The sequence below is a fragment of the Cariama cristata genome, unplaced genomic scaffold, assembly GCF_000690535.1.
Source record: "Cariama cristata isolate BGI_N322 unplaced genomic scaffold, ASM69053v1 scaffold3430, whole genome shotgun sequence".
NCBI lineage: Eukaryota > Metazoa > Chordata > Aves > Cariamiformes > Cariamidae > Cariama > Cariama cristata.
In genome coordinates this window covers 15769-40550 of record NW_009593905.1, presented here as the reverse complement: position 1 = coordinate 40550, position 24782 = coordinate 15769, and the positions used below count along the sequence as shown (strand labels likewise).

General features: G+C 37.8%; 2 protein-coding genes across 2 annotated transcripts in view; one reads left to right on the top strand and one right to left on the bottom strand.

The window, feature by feature from the left end:
- The first annotated feature begins 193 nt into the window (after positions 1 to 193).
- On the top strand, positions 194 to 4509 carry UNC50 (unc-50 homolog (C. elegans)). The gene is made up of 5 exons (XM_009695899.1): positions 194 to 473; positions 1368 to 1488; positions 3376 to 3515; positions 3592 to 3693; positions 4199 to 4509. The coding sequence occupies exons 1-5, from the start codon at positions 194 to 196 to the stop codon at positions 4333 to 4335; spliced, it is 780 nt and encodes a 259-aa protein (XP_009694201.1). The 3' UTR covers positions 4336 to 4509.
- Positions 4510 to 9151: 4642 nt separating this feature from the next.
- Positions 9152 to 24782, bottom strand: part of MGAT4A (mannosyl (alpha-1,3-)-glycoprotein beta-1,4-N-acetylglucosaminyltransferase, isozyme A) — a gene marked incomplete at its 5' end in the record, with an annotated part of 29701 nt that continues 14070 nt past the window's right edge. Inside the window, 4 exons of the mRNA XM_009695910.1 lie at positions 9152 to 10092; positions 10266 to 10378; positions 11434 to 11500; positions 13816 to 13894. Of these exons, the coding sequence (XP_009694212.1) occupies positions 10066 to 10092; positions 10266 to 10378; positions 11434 to 11500; positions 13816 to 13894 (286 nt within the window). The remainder of the gene's footprint in view (positions 10093 to 10265; positions 10379 to 11433; positions 11501 to 13815; positions 13895 to 24782) is intronic.

Below are 24782 nucleotides of genomic sequence, written 5' to 3'. Positions count from 1 at the left end.
CTAGTTTCCCACTTGCTTCCCACAAAGTGACTGCTGGGCTATGGCAGCCTCGCCTGTAAATGTCATAGTTTATATTTCTGTGTAGTTTTTATAACTCCAGTATTGCCGATGCGGCCTGCATTGCGTGATTTTATTTTTAGTCCTCGTTATATGCAAAACCAAAGGCATCTTTTGAAATTTCTTCTTTAGCAAAATGCTGCCAACCACTTCGGTTAATTCTCGGAGCCAGGGCAACGGTGCGCTGAGCTCCAGAGATGCTGCAAGGCACACAGCTGGAGCAAAACGCTACAAGTACCTGCGGAGGCTCTTCCACTTCCGACAGATGGACTTTGAGTTTGCTCTCTGGCAGATGCTTTACCTGTTTACTTCACCACAGAGAGTTTATAGGAACTTTCACTACAGAAAACAAACAAAGGACCAATGGGCGAGAGATGATCCTGCTTTCTTAGTACTTCTCAGTATCTGGCTCTGCGGTGAGTGCAGGGGAATAGACAGCATAAAAGAGAGGGAGGGAAAGTTTAGGGATGAACATTCGTGGCCCCTCCAATAGCACACACACGCAAAAAAAAAAGACCAATCCACATGGATTATCTTTTAATCAAAGTAGAATAGTTGAAAATGGCCTAACCTTTTGGAAGTTAAGGTGGGAATTGGAAAACAGAGGAGGGGTAACTAATACTATCTCTATTGCAACTCATTTTCTGTTGCATTTCAAACTATGTAGTTCCCTACAACTTTACAGGCAGTAATGAAACCTTGTGCCAGACAGCAATGCTTTAGTTAAAAAATACTGAACATTTGGTTTATCTGAATGTTACAGATAAAATACTCTTTTTACAATAAAGACCCTAGTGAGATTCTGTATATATTGCAGAATTAAGCAATAAACAGTGTCTCGTAATTTCTAGACTGAACTGCAAATGCAATAAGTATCATCCTATTTGTTTTCTTCTATATAGCACATTGCCGTTAGTAATGTCAGAACTGTTAATTGGGAAATAAAAGCGTGTATCACCATACACGTGGTTTGGGTTAACAAGGAGCTCGTATAAAACAGAATATTCTCTTGTAGCATTGTCTGAATTTTTAAAAAATAGTTTAGGCGGAGCAATATGATTTCCAGCTCTATCATTAAGCCCAAGTACAGATGAGTGTTGCCCAATCTGTGAAAGGGATTATATTATGAATAAATTGCATTATACCTAGTATTTGGTAGAAAAAAAATGAGCTGCTGGACTGAAAATCTAGGGGAGAAAAATAAGAAGAAAACTGGAGATTTTGTAACAGAACGCTCAAAAAACATATCAGTTTAAGATCTCATACTTTCTTTTCTGCAGCTAACTTAAATAATCTTTTTCTCCTTTCAGTGTCTACTGTAGGATTTGGATTTGTGCTGGACATGGGGTTTTTTGAAACAATAAAGCTGCTACTTTGGGTTGTATTCATAGACTGCGTAGGTGTTGGCCTCCTGATTGCAACTCTAATGTGGTAAGTAATGATGTCTGAAACTGAGTTCAGTATTGCTGTTCGGACACGGATAGTCCTCTGCTGTTTGCAAGACACTTGGTTCTCTGTTTGGGGCAAAATTATGAAGTATGTATTGACTATAGGTTTTGTGCTGTTGTGGTAATTCTTTCAAAATATTGCTGTATAAAAGAACACATCTTTTTCTTCACTATTTCCTGCAAAAGATGAACATTCAGAAAGTTTGTATTATGATGAACATTTCAGCTTGTTTTCTTTCTTCTTCAGCTGGTTAATCTTCAGCGATAATGCCAAATAAAAAACGCGGTGATCAAAAAAAAATTCTTCATTCCTTGTTTTGGTTGAACAGCTTAAGTAATGTAAGCCTGAGGATGATTATGTTTAAGTAGGGCAATACACAATTGGCCCCTGCTTCTTGCTGAAGATTTTAGCTGTTTCCACTACACACAATGTCTGTTCTATTTCAAGTGCATTGGCTTTGTTGTTTTGGTGGCAGTCGCTACCAGTCTTATCCTGTCATGGCCAGAGACTTACAGAAGGGGAGAGGCAATAGCGAGTGAGTTTGTAACCCAGGCCTCAGCACGTTAAAGATGTGTCCTGCACCAGCAAGAGAATGATGGAACAACAGGACGTCACTGTTCCTGCACTGTGGCAAGGGGAGGGCACCAAAGAAAGAATTTTTATTTTACCAAGAACTTAAGGAAGCAAGGACACTTAAGAGAGTCCTTAGTAATGGAGCTGACATCTTAAACTGATGCTGATTGGAAAAAGGGATAGATTCCTTTCAAACAGTGACCTTGGGAACTCCTGCTTGTAATTGCAAAATTTAGGATGAGGCACGCACAGGAACCGTAGCTGATCGATTGATGAAAGGTTCATCTGACCTACTTTCCTGTCCGGGACAGCAACCCATAAATTGTTTGGGGAAGAGCATATGGTAATGGTTGCCCCATCCTCCAGCAACTGGTGGCTCTGGGTGCAGTCTCCTGAACCAGAAAGACTTCAGCATCTGCTGGTTTTCCTCTCTCCTTTAGTCAGCTTCCTGCAGGCCTCGATACCAGTCACCCAGTTCCAGTTTGGTGCAAGTCCCTTCTTCCAGCGCAGGCTGACCATTCCCCCCCAAGTTCCCTCCATTCCTAATGAGTCTGAACGCCTTCTTGCCTTGTTTCACCTTGCACCCAGGCTCTGCCTCTTTCTGACTCTGCCCTTGGCACAAGCAATATGTCAGAGGAAGCTACCATGAAAGCTCTGATCTCTTACCTTCTTTTTTCTGAACATGCATCGACTTCTTGTTCCTCTTCTGAATGGGATAAATTTTCTCATGTCAGCAGAATTTCAGCTGAAGAAAGCAAAGTCTTGAGGCTTGTCCCGTAGCCTGTAACACCAGGCAGTGCACGTGTGTTCTGTTAGTGCTTCTTTGCAGTAAGAAGCAGCTCACTGTAAGGGTGCTGCTGTGCCCTCTTTCTGTCCTTGCAGGGCACCATTTCTGTAGAGATGAGATAAACCATATCTGGGTGAGATGTAGAGATGATGTACAAGCACTTTTCTGAAGCCATCTCCCTGTGTGCGCAAACAGAGGTGGCACCCTGCCTGAGAACTTGTGACTGCATTGATAAATTGTAGCACTGATCTATTTAAAAAGTTTTGTTTCTGTGTTACCAGCATTGTGTTTCAGCCTCCCATTGCATGCAAGGGATGTAATTACAGTTTCAACAAAAGATGTTTTAACAATAGTACGGTCTGCATAATTCTTGCATATTTTTCTCCCAGATAGCAGAAACTTTCTCAGGGTACAGAGTTAGGCTCATGTATGGCTTAGTGTCTCAAGCCAGCATTTTGTCAGGCAGCTTTGTAGGTTCACGTTAACAACATAAATATCTTTTCCTGTAGGTTCATTTCTAATAAGTACTTGGTGAAGCAGCAGAACAGAGACTATGATGTGGAATGGGGATATGCCTTTGATGTTCATCTGAATGCTTTCTATCCACTTCTAGTCATTTTGCATTTTATCCAGCTGTTTTTCATCAACTGTAAGTAGAATATTTGGTGCTCTCTGCTTCAAAATCATGCTCTATCAAAACAGCTGAGAGCTGTTGTCTCTTTCAGATGTCATCATATCCGATTCCGTCGTTGGGTATTTTGTTGGGAATACATTATGGCTGATTGCAATTGGCTATTACATCTATGTGACATTCCTAGGATACAGTGGTGAGTAACAGCAACTCTTTTTGTTTGACTAAAAACAAGAGCATGATTGCAGCCTATTAATTTGATCTTAGTCTACTAATTTGTAAAACAGAGGCGAAGTAATCCTTTCTTCCTGGTAAAAGTGTGATAGAAATCTACCAATCCATGTTTTCAGCTGGCTGGTCATCTTAACCAAAGAATTTATATTCTTCACCATACCAACTTCCCTTCTTGTGTGAGACCTGTGGCACCTCAACTTGTTTTTCTTGTTCCTCTGTAAATCCACTTCAAAATGTTTGCATTGGCTAAAACTGCTGTAGTGAGTTTAAGACTATCGTTTTAAGTAAAACTGTTTCCTGGGACATTACCTACACCAATTAACTGAGGTGCTCTGTAATAACGGTAGGGCTGACGTGACAAACCTGGGATCTGTTTTTTTCTTGCTGTCTTCCAAGGTGGTTGTACCTGAAGCACCTTTTTGAAAGAGCGCTACTTTATACTTGCTTCTTTGTGGCTTCTGTTTCAGCATTGCCCTTTTTGAAGAACACAGCTGTTCTTTTGTATCCGTTTGCACTTCTCATCATGCTCTATTTGATCTCATTAGCGTGTGGATGGAACTTCACCAAGATGCTTTGCTCCTTTTATAAATACAGAGTGAAATAAAACCAGGACTTCAGCTATCTAATGTTTATTTTGTTTTTATCTTAGCTGTCTTGACAGTAAAGAAAAACTTAAGAACATTTTGTAAATGGTTGTAAATTTCTCTTTATTGTAGATAATTGTGTAAAAAAAGTTTGAAGTGTCCTTTTTTTATTAAAATATTTACAACAGTAAACATGTTAGCAATTTTGTTCAAATACTTTTGCAGTACATTCCTAAAAACAAGTTACATGTACATCTCTGTAGCTTAAATTTAACTGCAACAAGTCTATTTAGCGTAACTCTTACTGCAGATATTTTGCACATACGGGCATAAGCTCTACATTATGAGGGTTTTAAGTGACACCAAAAAGCAGATTTCTTTAAGAATAATACCGGAATACCTTGCCTTTGGGCCTGTGTGTCGCAATGGTAAAGCAACAGCTGTCTCCTGATACGGAACTGTCCCCTCCTTTTATGAAAGAACTTGAGATTTCTTTTAATGACTACTTTGAATATACATGGACAACTCTGGCACACAGAAGAAACAGTGATGAAAGGCACAATTAACATGACCCCTATCAGGTTTGCAAATATAGCAGCAAGTTTTTAAACCCAATGTCTGGCAGCGCAGCAGGTATTACTACCTCTGCCGTCACAAGCGGCAGGCCAACGAAGGCGGAAGGGAAATACAAGTTTCGGTTGGCTACAAGGGTGGGCTCGTGGCAATGCCTGCAGCTGTAAAGTCCACAAGGCAGGAGTATAAACTGACAGTCACAAACAATACCTGCTGGAAAATGAAGGTGACAACTTTCAAAAGCAGTGTTCAGTATGAAACACGAGCACTAGGATTCGGTTTCCGAAGCAACACAAGAGTAAACTGGTTACAGTAAGACTTAATCTTTCAATACTAGAATTTGATCGCTAAGGAAAAGCTATATTTATCTTAAAATACCAAATATGCTGGCAGTGCATCGTACAGTACTGTGTGTTTCAGCCACTGTTAAGGCTTGAAGAGAATCGTGTTCCCCTCTCAGCAGATGCTGAGCAACGCTCCCCTTTGAACAAGGAAAGGGCTGTACCCACAGAAGGCGAAGGATTCCGGTCAGGACCTGCCCCCACCCTGGCTAACAGCACGAGCTCCCGTCCTGCAGGCAGCTGCAGCCTAACTCTACCCCTTTCCCTAAGAGGAATCCCAGCCCCAGCGATCACCCACTTCAGCTCAACAGCAAAAATACTTCATATTTAGTGCCCTGTGGTGCAATACCATTGAAATCAATGAACAACTCAGGGCCTGGGTACCTTCCCTTCAGAGAGATCAGAGTTTGTCCCCTTGGAAGAAGGCTTCATCATTCTCAAAATTAAGCTACTTGAAGTTCCAGCAGCTCACTGTTTACAGCAGAAATCAGCAAAACCCTTAAGAGACCACTAAAGTCAGAAAAGCGACCCTCTCAAAGACTAATTAATTCATCGGGTCTGGGGGTGTGTGTGGTATTTTTACATCAGCAATCAATGCTAGCCTAAAAACACCAGTTGTTTAATAGCCTTTTGGCATTATGCTGGTGATTTTAATGATAATTTAAAAAACAAAGGTTTTTTTTTTCCCTTTCTACTACGTTACTTGCTTTAACTTTTTCAGAATACATCCTTCCTAGTACGAACAAATCTAGAACCTAGGGTTAACTTATTTCAGGGGAGCAAGTTATAAGAGATTTAATTCTTTTTTTTCCACCCCACAAGACTAAAATAGTATTTTCCCAGTTGGAAGCAAACTACAAATTACTACAATACTTCACCTGGAGCAAGTATTTCCAACAAAAAGCAGAGATTACGGAAATGATAATACACTTTGAAAAAAGGAAGGAAAAAGGTTACACAGTTGTTTAATTTTGCCAAAGACTAATTACACTCCAGCCCATTCAAGGAGTTGTGCATCACATGGGCAAAGTGTAAATTGCTTTGCTCTAAACTGACTCAAGGTATTTAAAAACTGCTTTTGAAACAGCTAGACAAGCAGCGATACGACGGAAGAATCCAGTCTTTCCTTGGTCCATGAATCATATGTTCAGCTGTTTGTATTTTTCTAAGCCATCTTTCAGTTAAGAAAAAACAACCTATCTACAGGAGTATTTTCTATCAATGCAAATACATGGTTGAGATGCCTGCAAAAGCGCAAAGCCTTATACAGTGCTTTAGAAACACTCTTTAATTAAAAAAATTAAAAGTGCTAATTTGGGATCACATCCTGTTCACATTATTTACAAAGTTTTCAGTAGGACTACCCACTGAATGAGCAAAGCAAGATTATATTGACAGTCTTGTATTTCCTTGGTCCAGAGCAATCCTGATCAGCTCAGAAAAGCCAGTGCTCATATTAGCTGGTCTGTTTGGCATCTAGTAGAAGAAGTTCAGAATAATTTGCCCAGATAATAAAGGTTTCCGGTAATGCCTTTGGTTTCACAAAAGTTCTCTTTTCTGAAGCTTTAACAGCATCAGAAGGAGCTAACAGGTCATGGGATAATGCAGTTTATTTTGAAACGCTTTCCATTATTTGATTACTCTAAGATTCAGTGGCCTAGAGGGGATTTTGAAGGCCACAACAAAAATAACTTGAAATCAAATGCATGTAGGAAAAACCTCCCAAAAATCAGGTAGTAGGTTTAAGATGCTGAGGAACTCTTGTGGTAATACTGTAACTTAGGACTGGGACGTGTAAGAGACACCAGCCCCTGTGGAGCACACCCACTCATGAACGGTGCCCAAGCTAAGGACTGTTGAGCCAAACAGCCGAAGTGTTCTTATCTCACCATAATTCCAGGAAGGAGATTTGCACCACTTTAGCCTGACGTGGGGATTGGAATTTGAAAGGCAGGAAGCCCAAAATAGTTGTCTGCAGAAATAATTATATAGAAAATATTTTCACTGCTTTTTCTATTTCTCAGCAAAATTTCCAAGCAAATTTGCAGAACTATCTGATTAACACCAGGGATGAATTTACCTGAATCTATGAAACATAATTTGTATTAATCTGGCATATTTATTTAGAGAGCATATAAGATCAGGAACATTTAAAGCAGCCCAGAGTATTTCCAACTCCTGCCAGCACAATGTAATAAAAATGCAACAGTTTTTAGGAAAAAAACAAAAAACACCACACCATATTTCACCAAGCACTAGTTAATTTGTTGTCTTTGATAAATTTCATCTCAACATTTTTGAAAACTAAATATACTGTTAACCAGAGTCTGCAGTCAATATGGTAAGGGTTCTACATATTTAAATATATTAGCAATGATTCATCTTAACTACTGTGAAACATCAGGAACAGTGATGCTTTCAGAATAAGCACACCACTTGCTTAAATAAGTGGTACCAGTAAACTTTTGAATTCATAGAAAAAGATGAAAGTCACTGTCAGCAAAACTACTTATATTAAGAAACTGTAGTATCGAACATATTTCCGCAATCTAAATTGTAATAAATAGCTGTAGTTTAAATTACCTGCATCACTCATTCACAGGCACAGCTGAGAAGAAAACCTAAATACTTTCTTAGACCTTTGCTAGCTAAGGTGTGATAAAAAGCCATTGCGTGGCACTAATTTGACGGCATGGCATTATACAGGTAACAAACGGGGCTGGATTCACACAGGACTCAGAGCCTACTCACCCACGTTCCTAAATCCGAGAATAAACTCCATCTACGAGGCCAGTGCTTAGCTTATGCCCACAGTCTCTATGGGCAAGACGAGCTTTCCAAGTAACATTTTATTTACACCATCTGATGCGATCAGAAAAAAGTAAACAAGGCCTGCCTGGCAGCTTTCTACTTTTCTTCAACTTACACCAGTCAGCCTAAACAGGGGGTCTTATCTCTGCGTGCAAATCTTGTCATCCCCGGCTCCCCAGATAACATAGCTAAAACAAAAAGGACTATGGTCTGTAGAAGTAGTTAAGCTCTTAAACTTGAATATTGCTGAACTGTCAAAGCTACGACACAATTTGCCAACAAAGCAGAAGACAGGTTGACTCTATATCCCAGTGGTGATGGTTTGCAGTGCTGGAGAGTCAGGTTTACGCTCCTGCTCCTTATAAATGGGTCACAAAAAACAGGCCAGATCTCTTAGTCGAACTTTAATGCTGGAGATATGAATTCCAGATCCCCGCTCTAGATCAGGGACCCCACAACAGGTTTTGTGCATCTGTGCCCTGACCACAAAGATATTGGGGATAACAGAGGTTTTTTCCCACAGGGAAAACCAAGCCAGCTTTCGAGATGTCCTGTTAAAGAGAGGAATTTTGGCCTCTCCCTGACCATTTCTGACTGGGTAACTTAAATCTTCCCATGCCTCTGTCCTTACACATAAACACCTAAGCAGAAGGACTCAAGAGCAGCAGCAGCGTTAGTACTGCAACGATTCCGCCCTGGACTTAATCCAAACCACTTTCTGTTCCTGACCGAGTTTCCGATTCATTTAAGATCACTCTTGTTTCCCTTGAAATGAAAAAGCAGGGTACTAACTTGAGGCCAAATTCAGTTCCCATTAAAAGTTAGTGTGGGTTACTGCACCGATCAATAAAGGAGTCAAACTGAAACCTTTTTCTTGAACAATGGAAGAAAATAAAAATAAACTGTAACTACTCACTGTAATGTATCTAGAATAAATGCTGCAACAACAGAACTTCTTAAAAGGAAACCTCTGTAGATCAAACGTACCTACCTACTATTAATTCTTTTGATAAAAGGTAACCTCTGTCACTCCAAAGCAAAGCTGGAGAATGATTTATTTTTTTTCAGTACAGAAAATGAATGTGTCCAGGCTAGGAAATGTCTACAAAGATTTTTAGAAAGAACTGTTTGGAATCGAAAAAATTCTTCTAAAATGCAATGGATTCAATCTAAAATCACTGGAGATTTAGTACATAATATGAAACAAGACATTTCAGCATGCTTTTTATGTGGCTACAAACTGTACATGTGGAATTTCATAGCCCCAAAGAATAATGCTCTTCAGAACTCTGTTAACGCCTCTGAACATCATTCAGATTCTGTGTACAAAACTACATAATTTAGAAACTTAATCTAGTTCTTTTAAACATGGCAGTATATTTGAAATATGGTATTAATTTATGTTTGCATCTCCAAAGAAAAATGTAGAAAGATAACTTAAACTAGAGAATTCATAAAAAAAACTATCAATTTAAAATTTTACTGCATAAAAATATGTACTTTTCAAATTATTTTAATAAATTAAATATCCCTAACATTTTTAATATATATCCCTGACAGTCTATAAAAGAGGGTTCTTGTTATAGAAAATAAATGGAACTCCGAAAGTACCCCCTTCATAAAACATATTTAACAATAATTATATTTTTTTTCTTCTTCAAGGAATGTAACAATATGTACAACTTCTCTATATTACTATACTATCAAAATAGTACAGGTTAAGCATAGCAGGGTTCTGTAACCATAAGATGGTAAAGTCACGTTAAAGTGGAGGACAACTTAGGCCTCAGACGAACGTTATCAGTGTGGAGCATCAGCTTCTGGATGGATCAGATAAGAAGGGGTAAATACAATCTTCTCATCTACAGTAGATTTCACAAGAGGTAGAGTTCGAGTGAAAATGAAAGAAATTTGGAATAAGGTGCATGCTCAGTATTTTCAATTTGTGACTTGCTAAGGATGTCAGATTTTATAGGAAAAGGTTTCAAGGATTCTTTCTTTTTCCTCTAAAGCAGATTTCCATGATCAGTTTGTAATCTTTTTAATATGAATCTGAAATAGAGAATCAGAAAAAAAGAAAGTCATGGTTTAGGGTATTACATTTCTCAGTAATAAGAGGTAGCTGTTTTCAGTGTTAGCCAAAATTCTGAGCTTCAACACACTGACAGAATGAAGAAATCTCACATTTGCCAGTTTGATTTTTAAAAGGTTATACCACCTCTCACCTCATTCAGAATTGCCCAAACTGCTGAATTTTGTATTACTGAAAGCCGGAATGATGAAATAGGGTTTAGGCTGGGGTCAACTATTCCTTCAGCTACACCGTTTTCAAATTTCCCTGCAAAAGAAGCGAAAGTATATCCTCAATTAACTCCTGTTTGACAAACTAAAGCACAAAAGCTGTGTCCAGAAAAATGTGTCTGTAGTATCGCAATTCACAAGTGAAACCTATGCTGGTGGCTGTAGGGCTGACTGGTGTCATTCCCAAAACAGAAGACAGCCAGCCATTTTTGATATCAGATTCAGCTTTTCAGACACAAACAGGATGAGGGTGTATCATCAGAGCACACTGATCTGAACAGGACTACATGTAAGAATAAAAACTTTGGAGCTGTCTAAGGGTATGAGCACCTTAAACTCTGGGAAGATTTTGGCACAGATTTTCATTTAATATCATGGAACTAAACATGGAGACCCTGGCTTATGTGTTTTCAAGGACAATTAAGGACAAGGGGTATCATTCATGCATAATGTATTCCTATTTAAAGGATCTTCAATTATATTAGGATGAATAAGAATCCACTTTAAAAGCCTAGTTAAGACTTTACACTTAAAACCTATAGAGAAACTGCAATTCATTCAGATGAAAAAACTTGCTTTCACTGCAACAGGGATGCCCAACCTATGTCCAGCAAGCTAAATACAACCCATGAGTAAAATCTCTCTTCCTTGACAACAGGTATCCTGGCACCTTCCCCAACAGCTGCGTGGCTATGGAAATGCCAATCTCATCCCATGATGAGACAGCTGAGTGTCTGTAGGGTGAGCTCAAATCCAGGCCAAGCCCAACAGCTGACACAGAGTCACTTGTGCAGTCACGCGACAGAAGAGGTGATCTTACACAGCCTGGAGATGCCTCTGCGATAATCTAGGTGATCGATCCTGGCAGAGGAGTCGGATGTAGCTGCACTACAACTAAGAGTCACACTAGGTCTTTGTTTAGTACATCAGTGTCAGAAAAGAAATATTGGAAACCATATTAAGTAAAGCCTACAAGGTCACGTACCCAAAAATGAATGATCAAAACTCAGTTTTAGGTTTGTTTTGATTTTAATGAAAATGTCTTAAATGTTGCAATAGTAACAATACACATTTCTTTCCACTGTGACATACCTATCCTGAAGTAACCGTCCTCTAAGCGTTTGTCTTTGGTTTCTTTGCTTAATACCAGTTCTTCATTCTAGAACAAAGTATAAATGAGATCATTTATTCTGACATACAACTTTGCCAGGGAAAGACAAATGTGCGTGCACTCTTGTTATATATTCAGCATCCATCTTTTCCAAATAATTATGAACCAGCCTAGAACAGTTATTTACAGTTTTAGACAAGCCAACACAAAAAAAAGAAAAAGCAGCAGTGTTGCAGAACTGAATGGTATTTGGCTTCAAAGTAGAAAAAAAAAAAAAGTACTTTAAGCGCCCCACGTAACTCGCATGGTAACTGCCACGTGAACAGAATACATAGCAGGTACTGGCATACACAGCAGAAGAAAAGCAAACGCAGGATCTTGCCTTCTTTTCCTATGGTTGAACCAGAGATTCCTCTCAGGACAAATGAAACTTACAGCTTACTTTTTGATGTAAGAATTTGAGCGAGATGAAAAGCCATCAGACCAGCAAGGGAAGCATTGCAATTGTCACTGCCTCACTAAAAAGGGATGGGGATCAATACACTTCTTTAATAAGCACAGACAAATCAAATTGTAGACCAGAGCTTCAAAAACAGCTGGAAAAATTACAACCAGAATCACATGATCCAATACTAAAAGACCCACTGTAAGAATTTCCTAGGAATCAATTAAAAACGCTTCACAAAACCGGAGATTAAATCCATCAGCTTTGGGGTTTTTTATTCCTACTTTTAAGGGAGGCTGCTGACACAGTGGTGGGGTTTTTTTGGTTTTGAGGTAGGGTTTTTTTAAAGGGTTTTTTGGAGTTGGTTGGTTGCTTGGTTTGGGGTTTTCTTTCTTGGAGGGGGGGGTGTTTTGGGTTTTTTTGTGGTGGTGGTGGTGTTTGTTTGTTTTGTTTGTTGTTGGTTTGGTTTGAGTGTGTTGCTTGAGTCCCAGACAAATCTGGTCTGGGGTCACTCTGGCTTCTAAGGGTTATTTTTTCTTTTTCTGAATTCTGCTTAGGGAGGATCAGGGTTGAAGTACCTGAACAGGCTTCCAGCTCTACTGAAGTCCATGGTGGAGAAATAGTTCCCTCAGGAGAGTACCTATCATTCTGCAAGCTGCTGTCCTCATATTGGTGACATTTTCTGCTGACACCAATGGCTTAGGAATGGGCCAGATGCAGAATTTCCTGTTTACCTTTCCACAGATTGTGTCCATAGCAATAGAAGCTCAGTAGCATTACTTCCTTAAGGGATGCTTTAGTATGAGGGACATTTCTCAGGCGAGTGTCGTCAAAAAAAAGAGACACTTGATGCACTTTTTTCCTCATTATCTTGTGCATTCTTGCAGAATGTTGGGCACAGATGAAGTGAGGGTTGCTGCTGGTTTTGTGGCTGAATATATTTCCAAAGCTCTTGAGAAACAAAACCCATAAATCTCATGATATGATATAATATCCCACATATCATGTTGTATAATTAGAATCAAACTGACAAACTTCTTTTTAAAGATGGGGGTGGTCAGAATTTCCTATTTTTTCTCACTCCCAGGAAGGCAGACTGCCAAGAATGAAAAGTGAACTCCTCCATGATCATTTACTTTTAAAAAAGGAAAAAAAAAAAAAAAAAAAAAAAAAAAAAGAGTCGGCATACGGCGATTTAGGCACAGATTTCAAGATACCTATACCAGGTGTATGGGAGAAGATAGAAATACTTTCCTACTTTAATACTAAATAAAATAAACTTGTCTGAAGTAATCTCTTCATCCTCTCATAGTCTTTTGTGATAGAAATGGTTAGCTATAATACCTACTTGAAGAAAAAGAACCCATACCATCTGGCTTCAAGCAGGTTTATACTTTAGATAGCACAGTGCCCTCCTGAGATAAAACTCAGACCGATTTATGGGGGAAAAAAAAAATATCAGTAATCAGGAGAAAGGAACACATTCAGTTTAAGAGTCCAGATATTTCAATATCCAGTAAGGTTTTAATGTGTGTCAATTCCTAAGCCAAGACTTCTTTATTAAGTCAAAAAGCAGATTGACTTAGGTTTCCCATTTGCCAAAATACACAGGAGAGGGAAGATTGTTTGGTTTTTTGTTTTAAATAGTAGCAGTGAATTGGAAGAAAACGAGCTTGTTCACCTCCAAATTACCAACAGCACTTGTAGCAGACTGCACTCTGAATGAACATCTGAATAGTTAGAGTTTTCTGTGAATAGATCCAATTAAAAAGAAGTATGAGCGCATCAGAGCATCAAGATCCTACAGTTAAAAAAAAGAAGCATTCAGGTCTCTCCACTCTGTTAAAAAAAGTCAATAAAATTAGGAGGTTTTGCTTTTATCCTATAATGGAGAAGACACAAATCAATAAATTCATACCTGAAAAGGCAAAACTTCCACAGTTGTGTTTAGAAGTATGTCTCCTGGATGCTCTGGATTGCCACTGTGAAACAAGTACCTATAAATGAAAAGGGAAAAAATAAAACAGTCTACATACATCAGTCAGAATTGTCTAAGTTACTCTCTTACACATTAACAGTCACTTTACAGGTGTTACACTGATAAATCTAACTTTTCTACTGGACCTACATCAGCTGGCGATAAGAAATGAAAGATGATTTCACATACTACCGTAATTGAAAGAGCTAAAGGCTTGCATTTTTTAAAGAGCAGTTGGTCAATATTTTACTTAGCAACGTCATTTCCATAATCCAATCTTGACGGATTGCATTATACCAAGTGACCAACACTGTAGTCATCATCGCCTGGCACGCACTGGTCTTGCCTCCAGAAGCGGGAGCCCTGCCTTCCTGCAGCCTCTCCCCGTCGCTCCCCACCATGCCTCACCCCCTCCTTGTGCCCACAGGAGGGACTCTGCAGATCCATTCTGAACCACTTCTGGGATCCCATCCCAGACAACATCTTGCCAGGAATTCCCAACCCATAGCTACACCCTTAATGCTACCTGAATTCAAACTTCTATTCCAAAGGCATACGTTTGTGATGTGTACACGCACACATCGAAAAGGACCTGTTTTCTTTTTACCTGTACAAAGTCCCCATTACCCTCATTCAGTTGTACATTTAATGAAATTGCTCTTTTTTTTTTTTAAATGGGACAGAGTAAATATGTTTACAACTGTATCAAAACCACCCCATCTGTACCAAGTAGTGAAGTGCAAGTGTTCAAATTCTAGCTGCCCGCTCTCTAACAGCTTTTGCAGTACTACGCATGAGTACATGTTACAAAAGACACAGTTTAATCCTCCTTTTATATGCGACACAAACTTCGTATTTTTTTCAATACATATTATGTAAAGAAGTAACAAGATTTTTTTGCCACTAGGTGGTATCAGTGCCTGAAAAATTGTTCATTACTTACCATTTTTTTTCTAGTGAACCACAAAGTTTATTCAGATTACTGTCAAAAACTACCTAGATCTTACACCTACTCAGATGCCACTTTTAACAAGCCTATTTTACTTTTACTACGTTTAAATTAATATGTAAAAATCTATCAACACATTTCAAACTTTTCTTCAATTGGAACTTAGAGAAATTAACAGTACGCACCGTCTTTGACATTAAATACATCACCAGTCAGGGACAAAATTAGTTCAGCAATTATCACTTGATTAAAATTACAAACATCAGCTCAATTTGCAACTTATTAAGACATAATTGGAGATGTAAATTCCAGTCTGCCTTTATCCAGTGCCAGGTAAGTACCCTGCCATTAATCCATACTCCATAGCTACAAGACAAGTAGGAAAAAAACAGAGCGCCCTGACCCTGACTTAAAAATGTCTGTGATCCCAAAATGACAGAAGTAATTTAAAAAATTACACACACACATATATATATAACATTTCTTTTATCAAGGCTTGGAAAAGGAGTAAAACCACACACTGTGATATAAGCAAGCTACATTGATTTCTATTGCACTGGTTTCAGCAGAACTGCACGGATGGAACTGCAAACCAAAACTGGATTCAGTAAGCTTCAGCATTGTCTGTGCTTCAAGAAAAATAATTTCCCCGCTGTAGTTTAATGTCAAGGTTAGTCAATTCTAAAGTACACAAGCTACCTAAAATATCCACAGTTCTTCCAAGAAAAACCTTGTGACTTTTTCTAAACATTAGTGACATCCAAAAAACCCCAAAGACTTCATTATCCTTTCTAGGAAGATGCCTTTGTTGTACATTGTACAATAGCGTACAAAGAAAAACCAAACTCTTGGCAAAGCTGACCAGAAGACTAAAAGTACATTCCACTGTCTTTTAACCCAGCAGATCTAACTTGCCATCCTTTAGTCTGTCAGATATCCTTAATCATTACTGGGAATTTTTCTCTTGAAAACACTGAAAATTCTAAAGAGACTTGTTTTAAAATGCAAGTGATCAAACACTCACATCGAAGGTGCTGCCATCAAACGCTCCAACCAAACCACAGACACACCGCTTTTCCTTAGCGCTTTCTAGTTCAGAAATCTCATTTCTGAGAAGACACACCTAAAAAGCCACAAAGAAACTCCTCACGACCCGTGATCACCTTGCTCTCCGTGAACGGTAACGGGTTTGGGATGTTTGGCTGGGGTTTTTTGGGGGGAGGTGGGCAGGGGGGAATTGGTGGTGGTGGTGGTGGTGGGTTCTTTTCTTGTTTATTTGTGGTTTGTTTTGGTTTTTTGATGTGGTGGGGGTTTTTTTTTTGAGGGGGGCTTGTGTTACTTATTTGGGTTTTGTTTGTTTTTAAAACCCATCTTGCAACCATACAACCACAGCCAATCATTTCTCCTATCAACTTTTGAAAGAGAAGTGGGGTTTCCTGCCCCCCGCAGTTACCGCTCCATTAGGGCAAGGCACTCAAAAGTTGGTGCAACACCAAAACAGTTTACAGAAGTAATTAATAAAATCTGATTTCCAGATTTCCATGTAATCAAACTCGCCTTTTTTGTATGTTCTCTACAACTATCTGTCTACCCATATGCACACACATATGTAACACATACATATGTCACATCTAATTTAAAATTATGTTTAGAAAGGAATGGATGTTTTTATATCTGAGCCTTGCTTGAACACTTGACAGATAACACCTACTTAGATAGAAAAAGTTACAGAGAGTAAAAATAGAAGTATGAATACACATACAAAGTCAATTAACATCTATGATGAGTCTTTTGCTTAGAAATAAAATTTACATATTAGAAAATTTAATTTGAAACAAAATTTAATTTACAAACAAACAGATATTCTACAGCTCCTAAAAGAAGTGTCATTTGCTATTCTTTTGTAAAACTTGCTTTCCTGACGTACTGATAAATCACAAGCTTTCAAGGTTTTCAGACTATGACAGGTATTTATCAGCACAGATACTGAAAGACTCGGAAGTAGCTGTGCTTTTGTCTGCTAAATTATTCTGACATCTGTCCTCAGATTTACATGTGACAGTCCATGTAAACAGTAAAAACATGCTTTTTTCTTCCTAGTTAACTGCCATTCTTCGTAGGATGGAATCACTAAGATATTCTTGTCTACCTGCTGCTTAAACATTAACAACTTCTGAACTGTTCTTTTCAATTTAAATTCTGAAAGCCACAGATCTCTAAATATAGTAATCTGAAACAAACACAAATTCACCTAAATAAAAAAAAAAACCATGATTATTACCTTATGGAATATTAATTCATAGCTTTTTTTGTTACAAAATACAAACGTGGACACATTTGGACATTCCTAATGGAAGTCATCATAGAAGATTAACTCTAACTTAAGACCGGTTAATGAAATACTAATGTATCTGAATTTTAGAGAACCTTTTCCTCAGGCAGGGTCTTTAAAAAGAGTCACAGGTCACAGATAATAACTAGCTACTGCAGATACTCAAGAACAGAGACAACCTCCTCTCTGCCAGAAGTTACCAGATGTATGAACTGCATTACACACATTCTGCTCATGACCTTGATGTAGTGTAATAGAGGATGCTGAACATTAACATCTCACATAACATAGAAAATTACACAAAATTTCAAGAGCACTGAAGGTTTAAAACAAACAAACAAAAAAACCCAACCCAAAACCCTCCCCAAACAAAATGGAGCAAAGTCAAAGCTGCAAAGAAAACTTCAGTTTTCATATGCAGTGACTTGAGTATTTACCCAAGTTGAGGGTTTGACTTCTTGCCATGGAGCTAGCTACACCTATAAAATCAAGCCAATTGGAGAGGGGAAAAAAACCAACCAAACAAACAAAACAACACACCAACAATAAACTGAAATAAATATTCATACACATCCTAACATACAAAGGGAAGGGAGGGCAGAAGCATGATTAACATTAATACACTGATGAAAGATATCATTAGTTTGCCAGTGTGATTAACTGCGGTACTTTAAAAGCCTACACTTAGATTCAGAACTCCCCCAGTAGTGAGAACGGGGAAAGATTCTCATCTTTTGTAACATCCCCCAAAAGATGTGTATAAATTAATAGAAATATTACTAATCTGCACTTTTAGCTTTAATATTATTCTTTGCATAGCTAAACTTTTCCATCACTCATACTTTCAAAAAAAAAAAAACCAAACACACCAACCCTCAACTACACACACCTCTTTACCCTCCTCCTATTTTGCTTATGAAGGGAATGCATCTCCTTTCCCTCACATCAAAGAATATTTAGGCCCAGGAAACTGTTCTTCTCTCTATTACCTAATTTGTTTTCTTTAAGGTATTAAAAAATTCTGTCTTACTGTCTTTTATATTTTATTTAAATAAACAGAAGGGCCAACAGTTGGTTTTTTTAATATATCGAGAAAGTTTGATTCTATGCATTTTCTATTTTGTTGAGCAATTAAAAATTAGAACAGAACACACAATAACTTTATCAGTAAATTATGGCAGCTTTATAAAAGGAAACAATATACAAAAATTCTTTAAAAAGCACAATTCATATCCACTGTCAATATATTTGGGTTTTGTTTTGAAGGAAACAAAAGACTTATCTCACTTGATGCTAAACAGAAATATTCTAAGAATCTATCTATGAACACAGGCCTTTGTGTTCTGTAAACATCAGGAATCAAATCCTTTTCTCCACATATCCTCCCTACATCTCTTTTTAGCAATCTGATATATTTTAGTATATCCCATTTTTCAGAACAGGAAAAGAGGTAGGAAGGCAGAGAGGAAATGTTTCCTTCCATGTTTGAGCAAATTATCCATAGCAACATGCAACATAACAGTTTTTAATTCTGCACAATATGAATTTCTATAAAAGCAACGTTCAGTCAGCAAATTTTTGGCTCTCTACAGATGCCGTCATCCACTGCAAGAGTCATTATTCACCAATTCTAACCAGTATTTTTGATCACTGGATGCAAATGTGGTAAAAGAAATCTAATCTACCTCCTCTCTGTCATTTTCCCAGAATCTTCATTACAAAATATTATTTTACTGTCACTGGAAACTGGTATTAACCATGCATTATTTCCTCATGCAAAATACAAAGAGAAGATGAATAATTTCTTTTCCCTCTCTCAAGCTCAATTTCTTCTCCTATCCCTTATGCCTCTTACCCACTCTTTTGCAAAAATTGCGTACACTTCAAAAAAAAAAGTTTAATTCCTTAAGTCTATATATACACCCACCAAGTACTCACAACAGGTAAGCAATCTAATGGGAGCTTTTCCATCTTGTTGTTATAGTTCCCAATCTGGAGGGGAAAAAAACCCAAACAAACAAACCAAAAAAAAAAAAACCAAACACCACACACCAAAAACACCCCACTAACTTCTATGCAAAATGCCTGGTAAGATTTCATTTCTTCTGCCAACACCAGCCAGTCTAACTGTCCATATACAAACTGGGCTGCATGTTTGAGAGCTGCAAAGGAGGAATTCCCCATTTTTACAGAAGTGTCAAACCAGCACACCGAAAGGAGAGAACTTTCTCCCGTTTGTCAAAGGACCACAGAAGGAGCCTGACGGAAGGAGGGATGGGGGGATTTGGGGGAGCGGTCTGAGCCTTTTTTTTATCCAACACACACCTAAGAAATTCCTTTTCTCACACCACTTTAAAAGTCAATAGATAGAAACCTTATCTTTTGATAAGGTTACCCATACCATTTCCTAACTTTCTTCAACTGCGCAGAATGTGTAGGAGGCATTTAGCTGGGTAAGAAAATCTCATTCCCAGGTCTACACTTGCCTCTTTGTTTCCCAGCGAGGACTACGAGATCCGCTTCCTAAACCTGCACTGTGCTCTCTGCAGTACACACACATCAACTGTAACAGAAAAGACTTTGGCAATAAATTAATTTTAACTCCTTTTAATTTTTTGTTTTGGAGGTGGTTTGGGTTATTTTGGTATTTCATGGTTGGGGTTTGTTTTGTTTGTTTGGCTTTTTTGGTGGTGGTGGTGTTTATTAAGGGAGGGGCTGTTCTCTGTCCTGAAATCTTTGCTCATCTCTTTAAGGAAATTACTCATTTTTCTACCACATCAATATTAGTTAAAAGGCCCTTAGGTTCTTTTGCAAGGTTACTTCTGCTGAATTTTTAATCCAGTGAAATGTAGAAAAGTTTTGGGGTTTGGTAGGTTTTGTGGGTTTTTTTTAATGTGTCTGCACATAAACATTCCCCAGCTTAGTTCTCCAGAAGCCCAGATAACAACTCCATTCCGTTTCCTTAAACACAGGCATTTGCCACCATTTGAGACTGCACTTGGGTGTGAGACCTCGTCACAGGCTGGCAAGATGTCATAATTACATCTCAGAGACTCAAGCCCTTCTGGAAATCAGGTGCAGTATTTTAAGCTATCTCAAGTGGCATTAGACATCTCACATTTGGGCAACAGCATTAAGCCTCTCAGATTTCTGACCGAAAACTGTAAACCCAGGAACACTGCCAAATACACAAATCTTGAATATTAGTGCTAGTAAGGAGGAAGCAGCATGTCCTTGGCTCAGGCAGCCCTTTTCTTCTGTCTCCAACCTATCCTTTGGGGTTTTTTTCCCCTTTTCATATCAAGTTCTTGCCTCATTGTTACGGGCAGAGATCCATGCCCGGAGCAAACAGCATCAGTGGCGCGGAGCCTGCCTGCCAAATCCCTGCTGTCAGTGCATCCATTTGAGGATGTTCTACTCATTAGTACAGAAGCTTATCTAAACACAGAAACCAAAGTCCTCACATCTTCTTTCTTATATACACTAAAAATATTATCCCACCTGAAACACACTGAAAAACAACGAAACAGTTAAAATAATAAATTAAGAGACTTTCAAGTATTTCCTATCAACTGACACCACCATTAAAGTTTAATAAAATGAAGATGCCATTAAACTTGAATAGCCTGTATTATATCTTTAGAATCAGAACAAAGATTATTGCTAAATCATACACTGTGCGTGTGCACATATGTGGTTCTTCAGCTAGAGTTGCCCAAGAAAGTTTGAATGCATTGTATTGTGCTGAAGACTTTCTACACTGAACAGCAATAATGAACAAAGAACAGCTGATACATCAGTCGAGTTACTGCTCTACTGATCTAAAACCCAAACAATTTTGCAGTTCCCTAGGTTTTAAGGGGTTGTTACCACAAAAGCAAATTATGAGAAAGTTTCACTTCCCTGCCAGTTTGGAGAGCTGTTAGAAAGTCTTTTTTTTTTTTTTTTGTAATGCATTTGATGTTGCATTTGATCTCTATTCACAGGAGGACTTGCATCCCATAGGATGACTAATGAACTACATTTTAGATACATACATGATCAACTTCTATGACACTTTTTTTTTGGTAACTTTGTTGTAGTTTAAAGAAACAATAAATTCTTACAAGTTTTCACTGCTAGAGAGCCTGTTTTGAAAGCTGCATTTATTTTCCTTTACAATGAAGTGGCAGTAATAACAGGCAAGCAACTGTCACTTTTTACGCAGGTATTTTTCAGCACTGTCACAGTAATTTCAACGCAAACAAAGCAATCTATATGTTTAGTTACCAGGAGCCCAACAAGATACTCTTCACACTCAATACACTGATTTTCTAGCTTAAATAGTCAAATATATATTTCTTGCATGCGTGGGAATTCTGTGTTGTGAGAAGACACCAGGGGAAATATATGTGAGGTTAACATCACACGTTCCCTGGAATTCCAGGTTCAACAATATGGAAAATAAGGTGAGAAGTCTCAAATACTGCACATCCAGTGTCTATGCCAATATCAGAACACAAAGTACTAAATGTAATCTACAAACTGGTTTGTCAAAGTATTAAGATTTCAGTTTAAAGCTGAAATTCCAGTCAGCAAGTTCTACCTCATAATATCACTTTATTAATAATCAACGTCACATTAGGATGACTACCCAATAACTTGCTAAAAGAAGAACACAACCATGGAGCAACTACACAGTTAAAAGCAGTGCTATGGTTGGAAGAAAAAAAAAAAAAAAAACAACACACACAACACAAAACCAAAAAACAAGCATATTCGCTCTCGTCAACCTCCTCTTCTCTGTTTTTCTCCACATTTCTATCGCTGTTTCCAATCCCTTTGCTCTCTGTCTTGTGGCATGGTATGTGTGTGTGTATATATATATATGTGTATATATATATATATACACTAGTGAAGTTGCGGTGGGTTTTAGTTTTCTGTAGGTTTTTTTTCCCCTTTCCACAGTATAAAATACATCCTTGTCTTTTCTTGCAGCTTTTTTTTTTAAATAAAGATCAGCATTTGAAAGCAATTTATACTGAAACAAACCTGAAGCCCTTTTTATAAATATCCATTCTAAATTCCTATTGCAGAAAAGCTGACAAGCGTAAACAATCTAATTAAAACAGTCATAGGTTATGCGCTTCCAAGGGCTCCTCAATGTAAATAGTGCACATGTTCTTTGAAAACAGCATCTGATTTGTGTCAATCACATGTACAAGGAGGACTCAAACTCAGGCAGTCAAAAAAAGAGATGGTTGTGATGATGATGGACACAGCACTTCTTAAGTGCTGCAACAGAACGCCTTTCTGGGATGTGTTTTAGGGTGTTTTGTTTTAGGGTTTTTTTGGTTTTGTTTTTTTTTTGTTGTTTTTTTGTTTTGTTTTGTTTTTTAAATGAGGACCACATCCAAAGTTTCTTACCTCTGTTCAAGATTCACTACTCATCCACCAATATTTCAGAGCTTCCTACATACAGAAAAACCCTCAAACAAAGCAATGCCTAAATGCAAAAGCTCTTCAGAATGAGCTGCTCCAGTACAACATTCCTCACTGACATCTCTGAAGGAAAAGAGTAACTAGTAAAGAAAAGAAGTATCTTGAATCTGTTATTTATAGCGAGGAAAATTAATTTGCATTCAGTACTAGCATTAAAGTAGCAATAATGTATGCTTCATAAAGTAACTCTTAAATATAATTGTCAGTTTTAATAACTAAATGTGTGCTTGGAACAACAGTACACATACCAAAATAGCAAAGTGGATTTCAATAATTATATAACAACCTAAAGGAACAGAAATTCAGTATTTCTTATCTTTACAATGTAGGTTGTTTTGAGCATTTAGAAAACAGTCTATCCATGTATTTAAAAAAACCCAACCAAACAAAACACAACAAACCAAGACCAAACCACACCTTCAACTCCATTGTGCAATCTGTTTCTAGTCAGTGGATCTACTTTCATTCCCAAGGATACGCTACTGAAAGAGAGGTATTTATCTTCTTATTGCAAAAATAAGAATGAGATCCTAGCTTACTATTAAGGGACTTCAGTGTTGTGGCTGGAGATCTTTTGCTCGGGGAAAAAACCTAAAAAGGTTCAGTACAAGAGCTGTTACTAAAATGAGCATTAGACAATTTCCATTTACACATCCCTGTTCTTCAGGTGTGGTTCAGAACAAGCACCATCTATTTGACTGTTAAATACTCAGCAGGGATCTGTCAACCAGGGCTTGCACAAAATAGCCACAAATGTTACTTTCTGCTCAGCAAAGTGAGCTCAGTTCTTACTTAAAACCATTCAGAGATCCTTGTCAGTGTTATCCCTGAGAATATTCTCAGATCTCAAAAATGAAATATTTAAAAGACTTAATGAAAGCTAATTACTGAACTGCGATACTCAGTAGAAAATTTAAATTCAGTTCAGCAAAACATTTGGCATGGAAAAATAAACTATAGGAACAAGTTAGTGCTCTGTCACAGTGTAACAGACCTGCCATTCATTCAGAGTTGTGGTCAATATTTCCATTAAAAAACTTGTTTATCAGGAATTTATTAGGGGAGTTATTAAGCAGCTACACCTCAAACTGTCTTGGTGGACAACATTTTCTGCAAATTCAAAGAGCTTTCCTATTACTTAAAAAAAAAAATAAAAGGAAAAACCTGTTGCACCCCTTCATAAACACAAGATGGCTTTCAAAAGCGTATTTTCTACTCTTAATTCCCGCAATCATATTTCTCTCTGGTAAGTCTTCATAATGCTCAGTCCATTTTCCCTTTTCTGTGTTTCAACCTGCAAGTCACAGTTTTATTTTTGACTGCCTGAGCAAGCATCCTTGAAATATCAGGAAGCATCATTGCTCCACTTAACCTTCACCTACCAAAATCTGCTGCTGTTGAAGTTAAGTAGACAAACAAAACCAATTCCCCAACAATTTGAAATTACAACATCTGTAGCCCTAATCAGCCACTGACTTCAGAAAGGCAAAATACTGCATTTTTGAGGACAGTGTGGCAATAGAAGTTAAAGTAATAATAAACTTTGAAATGGCTTACAATGATAGCTCAAACCATGTTAAACTTAAGTCTGAACAGGTAGTAATTAAGTCTGAACAGGCAGTATCATTCTAATTGCTGGACTTTCTTTGAGGAAGCAACAGAATACAAGATATTCCCCTTCTTCTAAGACTAAAATGCATTTCTTCAATAAATAGAAATAACAACAACAAATTTGTGTCATCCTCTACTGCTGGGACTACTCTTAACACGGTAGGTAGACCTAACTACCTGAGGCCTAGCTACAATTTTCCAGGGCACAATAATGAACACTATCTTCCCATTTTTTGCACAGATAATTAGTACTTACTCATTCCCCCAATGCCCTCACCATTAAGGTAATATATATCAAAAAATATTTTCTTCAGACCTGTGCATGCCATTTTTTAAATAACAGTGCTGACCTATGACACTTAACTAGCAATGCTTTCCAAAATTGCCATTGTAGACTTGACTTATCCTAATCCACCCAAGATCAACATTTGCTGCTTAGTTACCCTATTCATAATGTAGATGAATATAATTCTTTTTAAAAACAACCAAAAACAAACACACAAATTGGACAACGTTTACTTCGTAACTTTGAAA